Source organism: Ctenopharyngodon idella, chromosome 3, assembly GCF_019924925.1.
Source record: "Ctenopharyngodon idella isolate HZGC_01 chromosome 3, HZGC01, whole genome shotgun sequence".
NCBI lineage: Eukaryota > Metazoa > Chordata > Actinopteri > Cypriniformes > Xenocyprididae > Ctenopharyngodon > Ctenopharyngodon idella.
In genome coordinates this window covers 21532640-21547293 of record NC_067222.1, presented here as the reverse complement: position 1 = coordinate 21547293, position 14654 = coordinate 21532640, and the positions used below count along the sequence as shown (strand labels likewise).

Here is a 14654-nt window from a genome sequence, read left to right as displayed (position 1 = left end):
AGAACAATCGAAAAGCTGAAAAGACATCTAAGCTGCTGACAAAGGGTACTTGATGTATTAGAAACATGATTGATTTGTGATATAAGATGCAGAATTTTGATCTTATTGTTTTAAAGTCTTTGTATTCCCCTATTGTTATCTCAATTTAAAACTTAATTTGTTCATTGAGAATTAAGAAAGTGTGTAGTGTTCAGTGTAACGAAGGCATACTTGGATCTGATTTAGGCCATCTTATAAGGCAGTCTTTCAAGGTTGTATTGCACTGAATGTTGTTGTAAAATACTGTGAAATCCAGTTGTCTTCTCAGGTAGTTTTTATAGCCAGGCAGTGTCCTTCTTTAAGCTTTCTTACACAGCACAATCAGTCTTTCTGATTTAGAGTGACACATTCCATTCTTAGACTGGTGTCCCACTTTAGTTTTTAATGAAATCAGGAACAACCTACTATTCCCTCTCTTTCTCTTACCTCTGCCCTGTTGCACATTTGTTAAAGTCACCAGGAAATCAAAATTGACTTTTTTTTTTTTTTTTTTATGGAATATTGCAGTATTATAAAATTATCTATCTGTCCACATCATTAAAAAAGTGCCCTTAATCTTTAATCAAAATAACTTTTGCAACGTCATTCTCTTCTCTGATGACGTGTTTACTGGCGCGAGGACGGGAAAACCTCATATGACATCACAGCTATGGCAAACCACTACCATCCTCAAGCCAATCAATTCCTGGTGGACAAAATCAAGTTCTGCCCTACATTTTTTCTTGTTCAAGGAGCCGTTTTACTCCTCTTAATGTTGACTTTAAAAACAGCAGCTGGCAACAAGCTCCATTCAACACAATGAATCAAATTCAGGCCTGAACATAAGGCAGTACTTGTGACCAATAAATCTTGAGAACAGAATTTTAATCTCTCAACATACTAGGAATTCACAAATAAAGTTTATGGATGATTATAGCTGATGTTTTAAGTGACAGAACAGGGTAGCCTACGTGTGGGAAAAAACATTATTTTCCAAACATGAGAATTATGTTGGCAGCAAGAGGAGAGGGTGACCAGATCGTCTTTTCTGATTATGTAACGGCAGTAACAGGATAAATTCATACACATATAGAAATTTCCTGTTCACTTTGATCCAATCCAGCATCTGCAAACTCATTGGATGCAGCTTCATTATGCAATAACACCAACACAGTGCTATTTTAATCAAGGAGGTTTTGAAGTAAAAAAAATTTTTGAGCTTTTTTTTTTAAGCTACTCATCTCAGACAGATAAAAGAATCCTTAAATCTGACAGTCTGTCTTCAGTCACTGAATACAAATCATTTCTAATACAAAGTGGTTGGAGAGTATGCAAAAACGGCTAAAGGGAAGTCACCATCCACCATTTCTTACTTAAAGTTTGAAATAACCTAAAGCCTCCAGAAAGACAAAAATCCTCACATAAATCTTGATCGTTAGGGATTATTTGATATAAATCTGTGTTAATCTTCTGGCTTTGGCCTGGGTCCTTTTAGGCACGATTTTCTCATCCTCCTCACGCGTGGTGTATGAGTGTGAGTGTGTGTGTGTGGAGGTGGATTACACATAAAAGGGTGACCCTGTAGACTTGCTGTGAAATGATGAGGTCATGTTTATCCAGGACACTAATCTCCTCCTGTGCTCGTGATTTCATGCTTCACTGGGGACCGTATGGGATCAGGGGGATTCCAAGGTTTCGGCACTTACAGTACCTGTCTGGGATGCTCACAAATGAGGACAGGAAGAGGCATGCAAATATGTTGCCACAACTTGTTTTTGTTAGAAGAATAATGTTATTAGCCCATTGCTGTTAGAAAGTCAGTATCAAAACATTTATATAAAACTTAAAGTTGACTTGCAAGCATATTGAAATTCTTCTTTTTCTCTTCAGTTCAAACCACTTAAAGACTCCTTTCAAACTTTGTTTTGTGGATAATTTAAAGTTCCCCTGAAATCAAAATTTAAGTTTTTTAGCTTTTAATATGAAAATGTTAAACAATGACAAAATTCGCATTTAGGAGATATAAGCATTCAAAACTTACAGTCTGTTACTTCCACTAAAATGGATCACTGAATTTCATGACATCACCGCAGACTTCAGCTTCTCATCAGATCTTTTGTCCAATCAAATGCTCTCTTAGAATCTAAAGTGTCCCGCCCCCTACATTATAAATAGACACTGAAGCTGAAGCTGAAATCGGTCACTTGTTCACACATTTACTATTTTCTATATGGTGAATGGCACATAGTGTACAATATAGGGGATAGGGAACGATTCAGACAGTGTAAATATGCTTTCCATTGACGCGAATGAAGTCTGGTTTCACGTTAGCGTCATGCGAATCACCACAGCGCGCGCACAGTCTGCTCCGGTCCAGAGACACGATAGCACACAGCGGATCATATGTGCGATTCAGCGCAGACCACAAAACTTATCGGACACATTTGAATTCTACACAGAATGCTGTATTTTAAAGTGATATTGGAGAAGATTAGAAGGAGAAACGGTTAGCGATTAGAAGGAAACTGAGGTTTTACTGAGCTCAACAGCTTTGTTCGAGCTGTGACATAAACAAAATGCTATTGGCTATTTCAAAAAAGGGGGAGGGGCTGTTCTATATGTCCCGCCCTATCTTACTGTTTCAGTTTAAATTACATCAACACATTGAATTATGCTACGCATTCCAAGGCACTTAATTGGGCCTTGTGTGCCATCTATTTTTTGGTTTTTATCAACCTTTATAAACTAGATTTTAAGAAATGTTACAATGAAGTTTAAAAATCTGATTATGAGTATGCAATGAGACCTGTTTTCCTGTGATGTTCAGCATAAAGCCCATATAAAGTCTAACAACATCGATGGCATCACTGTCATTTTTGCATACTGAATTGATAGACCTTATTTCTTGCATGTGTATGCATATTGAATTCTTAATTTTAAAATATTAAAAAATAGATTTTACAACAGATATATTTGATGATAGATATATAATATTTCATTAATAAATAGAATCGTATGTTGTGAGGGAATTAAAAACATGATATATATATATATATATATATAATTTTTAATATGCATTTCATATTAAAAGGTTGGTCATATTGAATATTATAAATATTTCAGTCTCCTTATAGTATGGATAAGAGTTAAGTGACATGGTTAGACCCTATATTGCATCCTGCATACTTGCTTTCCTAAGCACTACTACAGGTATTTTTTTTTTTTTTTTTCAGACTGGGCTATATGAAATCTAGCTCACATTGGTCGAACATGAGGTTGGTGTTGTCTCCACCTCCCTCGCATGTGCAGCCCACCCCTGATGTGTAAGCTAAACCCCCACCTCTTGTTGTCCCCACGGTAATACCGAGATGGAGATATAGAGAGACGCGTCCTGCGGGTTGACACATTACAGAAGAAAAGCTGTTGATTTCGCGGGTTGAAGAATTTATTGATGAACTTAATTCATTCTTAAGGTCTGAATCTCCTCGTTATCTTTTGTTTCTTTTCATTACTGATTTTATAACCGCCAACCTGAAGTTCATCGTTGTCATTTTGGCCGCCGGGATGGTGGCGTTTATCGGAGCGGTCATCTGCATCATCGCCGCGGTCCACAGCGGATCTCCACCGGCGTCCGCGGCCGCAGCGCAGCCCCTAGCCGACAACCAGTCACTGTCACCGGGCGCAACCGGGAAGGCGTTTTCCTCCGGGTCCGTCGCCCGAGCAGGACCGCTGGACGCTCTTCACGGTACTGATGCGACAAGTAGGGAACGAGGAGGACCGGAGGCGCCAACATTCTACGGTTTAACAGGACTAGGGACCGGAGGAAGCGAACAGCAGGTTACCTACAGCAGACTTATCTGCACCCCTGTTCCCGCTGGTGAGTGCAACCCGAAAAACTTTGAGCAACAAGCAGACGACCAGTCGTTATACGCGGGAGAGGATTGGGGGTACCTCCGCACCACCGCCGAGGAGCTCCGGCAGACCGTCCTACAGCAGAAAGATGAGATCCTCACGGACCAGAGAACCATACGAGAACTAACGGGAAAGCTTTCGGAATGCGAGAGCGGTTTGAAAGGACGGAAGGTCCCAGAACGGAGCGCAGGACTTGGGGATGCGCGAAAAAAGAATAAGGAGCAACTCATGATGCGGGACGATGCGGGATCATCAATGCGGACGGCTCATGCGGTGGAGGAGCTGGTGCATGCCATAACTCAAATGAAAGACCGCATTGAGAAACTGGAGGTAAGAAACACGCAAGACCTTATAATAGGCTACATTTATTTATGTGACTGAGAATCAAGAGTTTTTTGTTGGTCGATAATAAACTAGGATGTCTGAGAGATGGTAAAAATGGGAAATGTATTTAAAATGAAGTTTAAGAAACATGTTGAGTTTTTAGAAATGTAGCAAACATGTTGGTTTTACATATTTTTGAAACATAGTATTTAAAAAAAGTACTAAAAACATAAAAATAGGCTAGCCTAAATACTGTTATTGGTTAAAAAAATAGACTATTTGAGGTAAAATATCTGTGAAATGATATTTTTAAGTCATGAATAGGCTGTCAGTAATCGTGGCTTTTAAGTTCAAAATATTAGTTTTTAAAAACCTTTAATGATAAAAGTCACATGACAACAAAATGGCTTCTCGAATGTTTGTTACGTCACAATGTCTTTGTTTTGGCTAAAAAAAAGTTTTTCGAATATAGCCTAATTCATTTTCAATTTAAGTTTCTTTTTTCTTTTTTTCAAATTTAAATAAGCACCGCAAAAATATATCAAAATTAATTTTAAATTCAAAAATGTTCATTCATTCATTCAAAAAAAAAAAAAGGTATTTCGAGCATAGTCTGTTATTGACCCGGGTGGGTTAAAAACAACCCAAGTTGGGTTAAATATGGACAAGCCCAGCGTTTGGGTTGTTTTAACCCAGCAGTTGGGTTTAATGTTTGTCCTATGTGCTGGGTAGTTTTATTTAACTCAACTATTGTTTAAAAATTACTATATTGCTCGCTTAAAATGAACCCAAAAAAAGGTTGGAAATTAAAAATCAGACACATAATTACTAAAGCTACCCAGCACTTTGGGCAAACATTTAACCCAACTTGGGTTGTTTTTAACCCAGTGTAGGCCTAGGCTATAAGATAAAGCTGGTGCTAGATGGCTACTGTCTGACCTGTTGATGAACGTGATTAGTAGCCTATATAGCAGCCTTATTTTGCTGTTTTGAACACGTAGGTGTAGGTGCTGCAGTGTGCTCGTAAAGTTTATCCTACTGTGAGTCCTGGAGTTTGATTGCGTTTCAGCTCACGTACCATCGCGCGCCTGTGCCGTGATTTATCGCTGTGCGCCAAGACGCGAGTCCCTGATTGGATTTTTCGAAGGAAATATGGGCTACGTGAGCAGATTTCATGGTTTACGAGCCGATGGGAACAACAAATTACATCCTCATCACGACCACATTTAGCGCATCTGATTAACCTCGATCTAACCCAAATCCATCAGTCTGAAAAACTAGTACTAGAAGGAGCATAACGGCAGTAACTAGCCTATATTTTAAGAAAAATAAACGGTTATACTCCAGAATGTATGTTTGAAAATCAAGGATATATTTAGCCTGAGCCAATCTACAGCATGTGTTACAGCAGGGGAGAGATGAGAAACATGACACACTCCACTGGAAGCATATTATGGACTCCTGCATCTGTGAATGGCAGCTCTGCAAGCTGGTGCAGATGCCTTTAAAATTATCCCATACTTATAGAATAGAATTTGTTATTGCCATGCAAGTAGGGAAATATTATGTTGTGATGCTTTGAAATTGGTCTCATTAAACATCCAGCCTCTCTCATGCAAGGAGCGCTATTAAGGTGAGCAATATTTGCTCTGAAAAATGATTCTGTTTAATTAATCAATCATTGATGAATTCTTAAATCTTACATTTAGACAGGGTTATAAGATGCATAACCGTTTACACTTGAATATAAGTTAATAATTGTATTTTGAGTAATAAGTGTACGTTGTGAGTAATTATACTGGTTGTTAAATGCATTCACTTTTCATTGTTAGATTGATTGCATTCATGCATTGTTGTTCTTACATCATGACACACTAGTAAAATCTCTGTCTTGTTTACAGTCTGAAATGGCACCACCAGCGTTCAATCACACCGATACAAGCTCACAGAAAGCAGCAGGTACTGCCTCTAGCACTGCCCGTACACCAGTGGCAGCTGCACAGAGACGAGTGGAGGACCTGGAAGGAGAACTGAAGAGAAAGATAAAACTGCTGGAGGAAGAGAGGAAAGCTCTGCGCAAAGAGACACAGAAACATCAGGAGCATATTGATTATGGACTGGACACTGTACACCAGCGGATAAGCAGCCTGGAGAAAGGTGAGGCAGAGGTTGGATTTACTGCCGGAAGAAATATTGATTTTACCAAAACCTTCTCACAGAGATAGTTCAATCAGAAATGAAACTTGTGTCATCATTCGCTCACCCTCATGTTTTGTTCCATGATTCTTTCTCCTGGGGAACATACAAAAAGATATTATAATATCTTAAGATAATGTCTCTTTTTTTGGCAATACAGTGGAAGTCATTGGGCTCCAGTGTTGTTTGGCTTCCAGTGTTCACCGAAATATCTACTTTATAGTTTTGGAACAACATGAGACTGAGTAAATGACCAGAGAATTTTCTTCTTTTTTTGGGGGGGTGGACTCTGTATCCAGTATTGTCTTCTTTGGGCTTTTAATTTAACTCACTCTTTGTCATTCATTCTCTGTCTCTCTTTCGTTCTATTTCTCACATTTTTTCCACAGGTCTCTCTGAGAACAAGTTTCCAGAGGGTTACAGGCTCTCGTTCCCTGTACGGAGCACTTCCATGTATGCTATCATAAAGCAGGAAATCCCTGTCCTCCACACTTTGACTGTCTGCATGTGGCTCAAACCTGCAAAGAGCATCTTGGGAACAACAGTTTCTTATGCTGTTTCTGACCAGAGCCATGAGTTTGTGCTTCAGCAGTTGGTTCATGGGCCCATCGAGCTCATCATTAATAATGAGGTAGCGCATCACAGCATGATATTTGACATGTGGGGATGAAAAGAATATAACAATTCTGATTCTGATTTGGGTTCCTTAAACAACTTGTTTAATGCTTTCACAGTCTTTTTATAGGCAGCATAAATGCAATCCATTAACTGGCATATAAGAGTCACTCATTCGGGAGTCGGACTCAGGCTACACTGGTTGCACTGTTTGTTGTTGATTCACTGAAATGAATGGTTTATAGGAGTCATTCGATCTGCAATCGGACCAGACTGGTCGAGCTGTAGATGCAGTGTCATTGTTGAATCGGTTGAATCGGTAGTGCTGGATACTTTGTATTTTGTATACGGTGTGTACCATCTGCTTCAGTGTAAGAATTTGCATGGTTGAACCATTAACAGAACCAAATGTCATTCGCCGAACTCTCAGTTCCCAACCATACGAATCTACCTGACTGGAAAAATTCTGTGTTTTTAAAGTGCGAACGTCAGGCGCGTGTTTACATTAAAAAAACTAAAAAAAAACAAAACAAAACAATGAAAAAGCAGTTCAGTGGAATGCAGAAATGTTCTGTGTAAATATTTTTGTCCGTTACGCTAGTCACTGTGTCAGATTATGCGATTTTGACTTCCCAACCAATCATCATTAGCCATTTTAACGTGTGTTATGTCAATGAGAAGGCGGAACTAGTGACTGACTTCACAAGAGTGTAAACAAACAATGGTTGTAGTAACCTAATGCTGATTCCAGTACTCTCCGGGCTGCTGAAGTGCCTTAGCTATCGTTTGCAAGAATTTGTCTTTTTTCACTCGTTGTTCACTCTTTTTTCAGTATTGTTGCCATATCTCCACGAACCTTTCCTCTATTGCATAATTCCACCTAGCAACACCGATATAATCATCATTTTTTGTTTCGCCGTGTGTACGGAAGAGCTTCTGTGCTCCTATTGGTCAGCGTCACAGATGTGACTGAACCCCTCGTGGAGGACCGAAAAAAAATTAAACATACTGTGTCTTTCTGTCGGGATGTCGTGAAGCCACAGATGAAACAATTGATTCTTGTGTCCCGACGCCCATTGTCATTTACGAATCCCCAGGATGCCCTATGTCAAACGAATCATGCCAAAATTGGGCTGATATCGTGTAGTCTGAACCCGGCATTACACAGCAGATGTAACAATATTGTATTTAGATAATCTCACCAGAAATGCTGTGTATGCCACTGATACCTGATCACTGACTCAAATCTATAATGGATTCAAAAACATAATTACTCGGATCTACAATGGAACACAATGAGATAATTCCAGTGAGAATCATTGTCATCCAATGACTGGAACTAATCAGACCCATATTATTCAGTTTAGACCAAAGCCTGCCTCTTTAAATGCTGAAGCTCTTTAAAGTCAAGTGGGTTCTGATTGGTTGTCAATGTTTTTTCGTTCATCAGCTGGAAAAAAAAACATTCTGAAAGTGATTCCAGCAATATATTTTCTCTGTGTTGTTATCCTTATAACTGTGATGTGGACTTCCCTATTCTAATGGAATGAGTATTAGAACTTTCCAGTTATCATCCTTGGAGTGAAAAGCCCTTAAAAGAGAGAGTAAAATTTTAGGATATTTTCTATTTTTATTTTAAGGGATGTTTTTGGTAAAATATGAACACATGCTTAGATTAACCTCTGACTGCTCTTACTGAATGTTAAAGCAATTGAATTGTTTTACCCCGTGTTCAGCAGTGTGTTTTTCAGAGCTGTAATAGTGGACAGTAAGATAATCTCTCAGGCTTTCAGGCTGGTCTCAATTATCCAAGCACAGGATCAGTCTTTGGATTGTAATTTGGATTATTTTTTTTTGGATCCTCCATCCTTTAGGTGGCGCAGTTACCTCTCAACTTAACAGTGGGCAGATGGCAGCATATGTGTGTGAGCTGGAACCGGAGAGCTGGAGCATGGCATGCCTACCTAGGGGGCAAGCTAAAGAGTGAAGGAAGTGACCTGGCAACCCGTCACAGCATCCGACGGGGAGGAACTCTTATACTTGGCCAAGAACAGGTACGTCAGACTTTGGCTATTGTAACTGGTTGCCAGACGGTGCTAGGTCAAGATGAGAAGCATTTGGTATTCACACAGCATGTAAAAGTCACCATGAACACAATGTTTGTTTATCTTTTCCTTTACCTTTTCCTGCCCTCTTCATCCCTCTTTTGTTAAACTCCAGCATTATCCTTACATTAGGCCCAGTAGGGCTTAAAGTCATCCTCAGGTCCATTTAGCAAGTGAATTTTCTGGGAATTCTCTGAGCTGATACAAACTGGGCAGATCTAGTATCATTGGCTATTCAGAGCTTATCTAATACATTTGTGGATGTGTCTGGGACCATTTTTTTTTAAATAATATTGGAATATAAGACACCTTACAAGACACATTTAAATGGTATATTACATTTTTATGAGGCAAATCTTTTAATATCACTGGCGGTAAAACTAAAAAGGTCCCACTATTAGTCTCAGAAATGGCCAAATGTCAAATGTTCTTTTTTAATGTTCGTTTAAATGCCATTTTGGATTAGATTTTACACTAATAACACTAATATTTTTTTGTCAAGTGCTGTTTCTTACGTTTGTTTACACACAAAAATTGTGTTTTCCGAGATAATCAATATCTGGATGGAACAAAATTCCAACAACAAAGCCATCAGCTTTCTCTTATTTCTTATTTTGTCTTTAAAAATAAGCATATTTAAATAAGCTTTCATGTAAAATAAGCTATTTACCAGACATGACGTGATTTTTTGTTCAATATAGAGCTAGAGTTACCACTCAAAAATATTTTAATTGGGACATTAATTACCAGACATGAAAATTTAGTGGTTAAGGCAGGTAATAAATGAAAAACTTTTAGAGTTTTACTACAAACATTCATTTTAATATGATTTTTCCTAAACAATACAAAAATTTCTGAATATGATTTCCTGTTTCCTGCAGAGCTCAGTGGGTGGTCTTCGTTTCGAGGCGTCGCGGGCTATGGTGGGAGAGCTGTCTCAGTTTAATATGTGGGACCGACCGCTTTCACACACAGAGCTCTCTGCTCTTGCCCACTGCAGCACAGGGATGCTGGGTAATGTAGTCCCCTGGACCAGCCGTGAGGTAGAGGTTTTCGGAGGCGTCACCAAGCAACCGGCCTGAACATTGCGAGCATCGCACCAGCGTCACACAGTAATGGTCACCTGAGGGGTTGTTTAAAGGGTCAGAGAATCAAAGATGGGGTTTCAGAATTGGAAAAGATTCATCAGAAAACCACGCCACCATCAGATATGTATGTTGATTTCAAGGCAAAGTTTTTTAGTGGTGTTTGCTGAAACAAGCCTCACTATCATTACAGCTCAGGGGTAGTGATTTGAACAAACCCCTAACTCTAAGTGTTCAATTTCAGCGCATAGCTCGTCCCACACCATCTGTGCTACAAACAAGATTGATACCTCAAACTGTGCGACTAGTTGAGGAAAAATGTGCTCTTATTTTTCTAAGCAAGCCAAGAAATTTTCACTTGGTGGATCATAAAATGGGTACAAATATCCTATAGACCTAAGGTGATGATACACAGGGCAACTTTTTAAGCAATGTTGCTGAGCGATGTTGCCGAGCGATGCTGCTTGGGCACTTTCCCATTGAGAATGGGCAACAAATTTCGATCTAAAGTATCCAATAGGAAAGTGCCCAAGCAACATCACTTTAAAGGGTTAGTTCACCCAAAAATGAAAATAATGTAATTTATTACTCACCTTTGTTTATCTTCGGAACACAAATTAAGATATTTTTGATAAAATCCGATGGCTCAGTGAGGCCTCTATTGACAGCAAGTTAATTAACACTTTCAGTGCCCAGAAAGGTACTAAAAACATATATAAAACAGTTCATTTGAATACAGTGGTTCTAACTTAATATTATAAAGTGACGTGTCAAACTGCCAAACTGCTGAAATCACGTGACTTTGGCGCTCTGAACCGCTGAATCGAAACAAAAGATTCGAAGCAGTGTTTTGAAATCGCCCATCACTAGATATTGTTGAAAAGTTGTTATTTTGTTTTTTTGGAGCACAAAAAGTATTATCGTCGCTTTATAATATTAAGGTAGTGGTTCACATGAACTATCTTATATCTAACAAAAATATCTTAATTTGTGTTCTGAAGATGAACAAAGCTCTTACGGGCGTGGAACGACATGAGGATGAGTTATTAATGACAGAAATTTCATTTTTGGGTGAACTAACCCTTTAAGTTGCAGTCACATTTACTGTTGTTTGGTGAATTTTCACAAGCGAAATACAGTCATTTCAATAGGAATCCACATGATCTGGAATGTCAAAGTGAGGGCGAAAGTTTTCCCAATGCAGATTTCGCAACAAGTTCAAATTGGTCATGTGGATTCGCCATGTCGAGCAACAGAAAGCTTCTTGATTTGAAAGTGACTTGTGAGATATTCTTTATACATCGCTGTAGACCTTATTTGCCAGAGAAACATGTGCGCCGCCATCTTTATAATATTGTCTTTGAACTTCCGTTTTTGCGGTAGCTCTGTATATTTCTATGGTATTGCTGTCAAAGAATAACTAGCTGGTGGAGTAAATTTACTTGTTGTAGAGTTAACAAAAGTTATTGTGAGCATTGTATGTTTAAAGCAGATGTCTTAACAAATGTCAGTAGACCGGGAAGATTTTAAAACGATCAGTTCATTCATAAATACGTAAGATCGCTGTGGTAATACAAACCGGAAGTCAAAAGACAACGAGCGCAGCGCTGAAAAGCGGCGGAGCTACATAAGGTCTATACTATTGACAAAAGACTCTTTTGTCAGTGAAATTTGGATTCCAGCTAAATTTCGGCAAAATTTTGCTAATGTGGCCACACCTAAGCCTTATCTAGGGACCAGAATATCGTATCCAGTATCATAGGCTCTTTACCATCTATCAATGTCCTAGCAATCACCTTAGCAATATACTAAAGACCATTCCAAACACCTTAGCAACAGCATAGCAATGGCAACAGCCAATGACACCGTAGCATCGTGGGGGCGAGTTCTGCATGAGAAAGTATCACTCGTTTTAAATTATTCACATTTTTTACTAGTTATACCTTGTTGAACATCTGAGTGGCAAACATCATTTGATGTGGGATCTTCAGTCTCAGTGCTTGATGAAAGGATTTATTTTTTACCGCAGTTCAAAGCACATGTTTGCATACTCTTTCAGATTTGTTGTTATTTATACAGTGTAGCCTATTTGATTGAAATTAGTTTTGACACGCACACGCACACTCAAACAGCTGGGAATTTGTTTGCTTTTAGTCTGCAGTTTTTTATACTAGTTTTTTTTTTCTATTCAAGTTTTTTTTTTTTTTTGATGTTTTTGAATCACACTGTTTCTATGGTGATCACTCCAACAGACTTGAATTCTATTGGTCAGGCCAGTCCTGGTTGAATTCTCCTCCATTAAAAACCCTTTAACATCATCAGAATCACATCGAATTAGAATGAACGACAGAAAAAGGAGCAGTTGAAGAAGGCATTTGGCCAGACGAATACTTCAGCAATATTTCAACGGATAGCTATTAACCTTTAAAGCCATGGTTTTGAAACCCTTTATAATGTGGCATCTTCAGTGACATGCTTTCTGAGAACTGTTTTCAGCGTTCCTGTTAAACTTAATCTGCAAATATCTACAGACATACAAATATCTTCTCATGCTGAGAAATTAGCATATATAGCCTATATAGATTTATACAAAAATCTACTCAAAAAAATTATATTTGTAAAATAAGCAACAAACATTCCATATGATGAATGTATAATATTTACACCATTATATGTGTATCTCGCCATCTATCTATTTCTCTTCATAACTGTGACTGAACAGACATCTCTTGATAAAGAGCTTATGTAAATTACACCGCACATATGGTATGCTTTATGTGGATTATACTCAAAGCATTGTTTAAATGTAAAATGCAGCAGGCTGAAAATGCCTGTTTTGTGGCCTTGTCAAACACAAGAATGCTGTCCCAAATGCGCAATCATATATACTGACACAGAACTAGTTTCATTTTGTGTATGTTGCAAACAGTTGTTTTATAGGCATGTGGTTTGAGATTTCGTGGCCATACAATTGAACTGAACAAGATCATCATAATGGTTGGGAATTGTGTTTTTAAAAGTGTTTCAGAACTAAATATATTTTCTTTCTGATGTATACTGTACTTGCTGTTGTTAGTGCAATGCCTGTTTGTTTGCATTTCAGTGGTCATTTTGTGATGTTCAGTTCTTTTATTGTACATGAACAAGCTTTAAATTGTATTCAGAAAGAGTGGTTTGCAGATGATTGTTTAATACTGTTACCTTTTCTGGAATATATTTGTTTTTGAATGAAGAAATACCTTGGAAGTTGGATGTAAAGTTCTCTCTTTTTGCTTGAACATTTTTCTACACTCTGAGGATTTACTCATTTATATTTTTCAAATCTTTCTTCTATCCTCTAATGTTCATTTCTTGAATTCTGTCAGTGTCTTTGTCTGTGTTGAAATGGAGATCAAATGCTTTAATATCTAATATGACAATGAGAATTAAAATATATAGCACAATAACAACAGTGTTCTCTCTCATTTCTCTCTCTCTGGGTGTTGTTTTTGTTCTTTTTTAGGGGATGCACAAATATCCGTGATGTGAAAGAATGTAAAACGATTTTGAAAGGCCATGCACTATTTATGTTTATTATCTTTTTGTTTATTAGTCCCATTTATCCTTGTACATACTGACTGAATGTGATTGTACACATGCATATGATCACCAGATTGCATGTCTTTTTGTGTACAGTCTAGATTTGTTATCTCCATCCAAATCCAATATTTCTTTTGGAGAAAACTAATTTAATTTTGTATGACTGAGACAGCTAGATCTAAGTTTAAGCTAAAAAGAACATGTCAATGTTCCTTTGCTATAAACAGCATAGTTGCTGTTGGACCAAATATATATATCTATATATATATATATATATTTATCAGTATGTATGTACTACTTTTGTGCTGATATTTAACCATTTCCACTCTTTTTCTGTATGTATTGTCTCTTGCAGTCCTCTACTGTATTCATTGTATGAGTGGATTAGGCAACACATCTTGCATCATCTGTGCCCCTGCCAGCAAATTCAACTGACCCAGCTCTCTTGAGTATGTGTGCATCTGTCTCCTTTCTATTTTCTCTGTCTCAGAATATAAAAAGAATCCCAGCATGCTTTGACTAAATCCACCTCTGTGCCTGAGAAGCACAGACCAATAAGCCTATCTCTGGATATGTTTTTAAAAGGTGGCCTAGAGGTTCTCCAAAGGTTCTTACGACCTCAAATAAGCATCTTTTCATTTTGATTTCAATTTTTTCCTCTTTTCTCCACATTGTTCTTCAATCGTTCCTTGAATTAAGGATAAATGAAGATTGAGATGTGTTTGTGAAATCCTTGTGAATTCTCATCATACTTCAAATCAGTTAAGATGCCTTTTTCCAAGCCAAGAATGTTCAGATAATACATTCTTTATTAGCATCA

General features: G+C 38.0%; 1 protein-coding gene across 1 annotated transcript; it reads left to right on the top strand.

The window, feature by feature from the left end:
• The first annotated feature begins 3314 nt into the window (after positions 1–3314).
• On the top strand, positions 3315–13704 carry LOC127508463 (neuronal pentraxin-2-like). Its single transcript, XM_051886432.1, has 5 exons — positions 3315–4260; positions 6156–6411; positions 6840–7081; positions 8940–9119; positions 10052–13704. Exons 1-5 carry the CDS (start codon positions 3583–3585, stop codon positions 10250–10252), a joined length of 1557 nt encoding a protein of 518 aa, XP_051742392.1. The 5' UTR covers positions 3315–3582; the 3' UTR covers positions 10253–13704.
• The last annotated feature ends 950 nt before the right edge of the window (positions 13705–14654 follow it).

Coding starts and splice junctions, on each gene's coding strand:
- LOC127508463 (XM_051886432.1), top strand. CDS start 3,583: ATGGTGGCGTTTATCGGAGCGGTCATCTGCATCATCGCCGCGGTCCAC. Junction 6,412..6,839: donor GATAAGCAGCCTGGAGAAAG/GTGAGGCAGAGG, acceptor TTTTTTCCACAG/GTCTCTCTGAGAACAAGTTT. Junction 7,082..8,939: donor AGCTCATCATTAATAATGAG/GTAGCGCATCAC, acceptor TCCATCCTTTAG/GTGGCGCAGTTACCTCTCAA.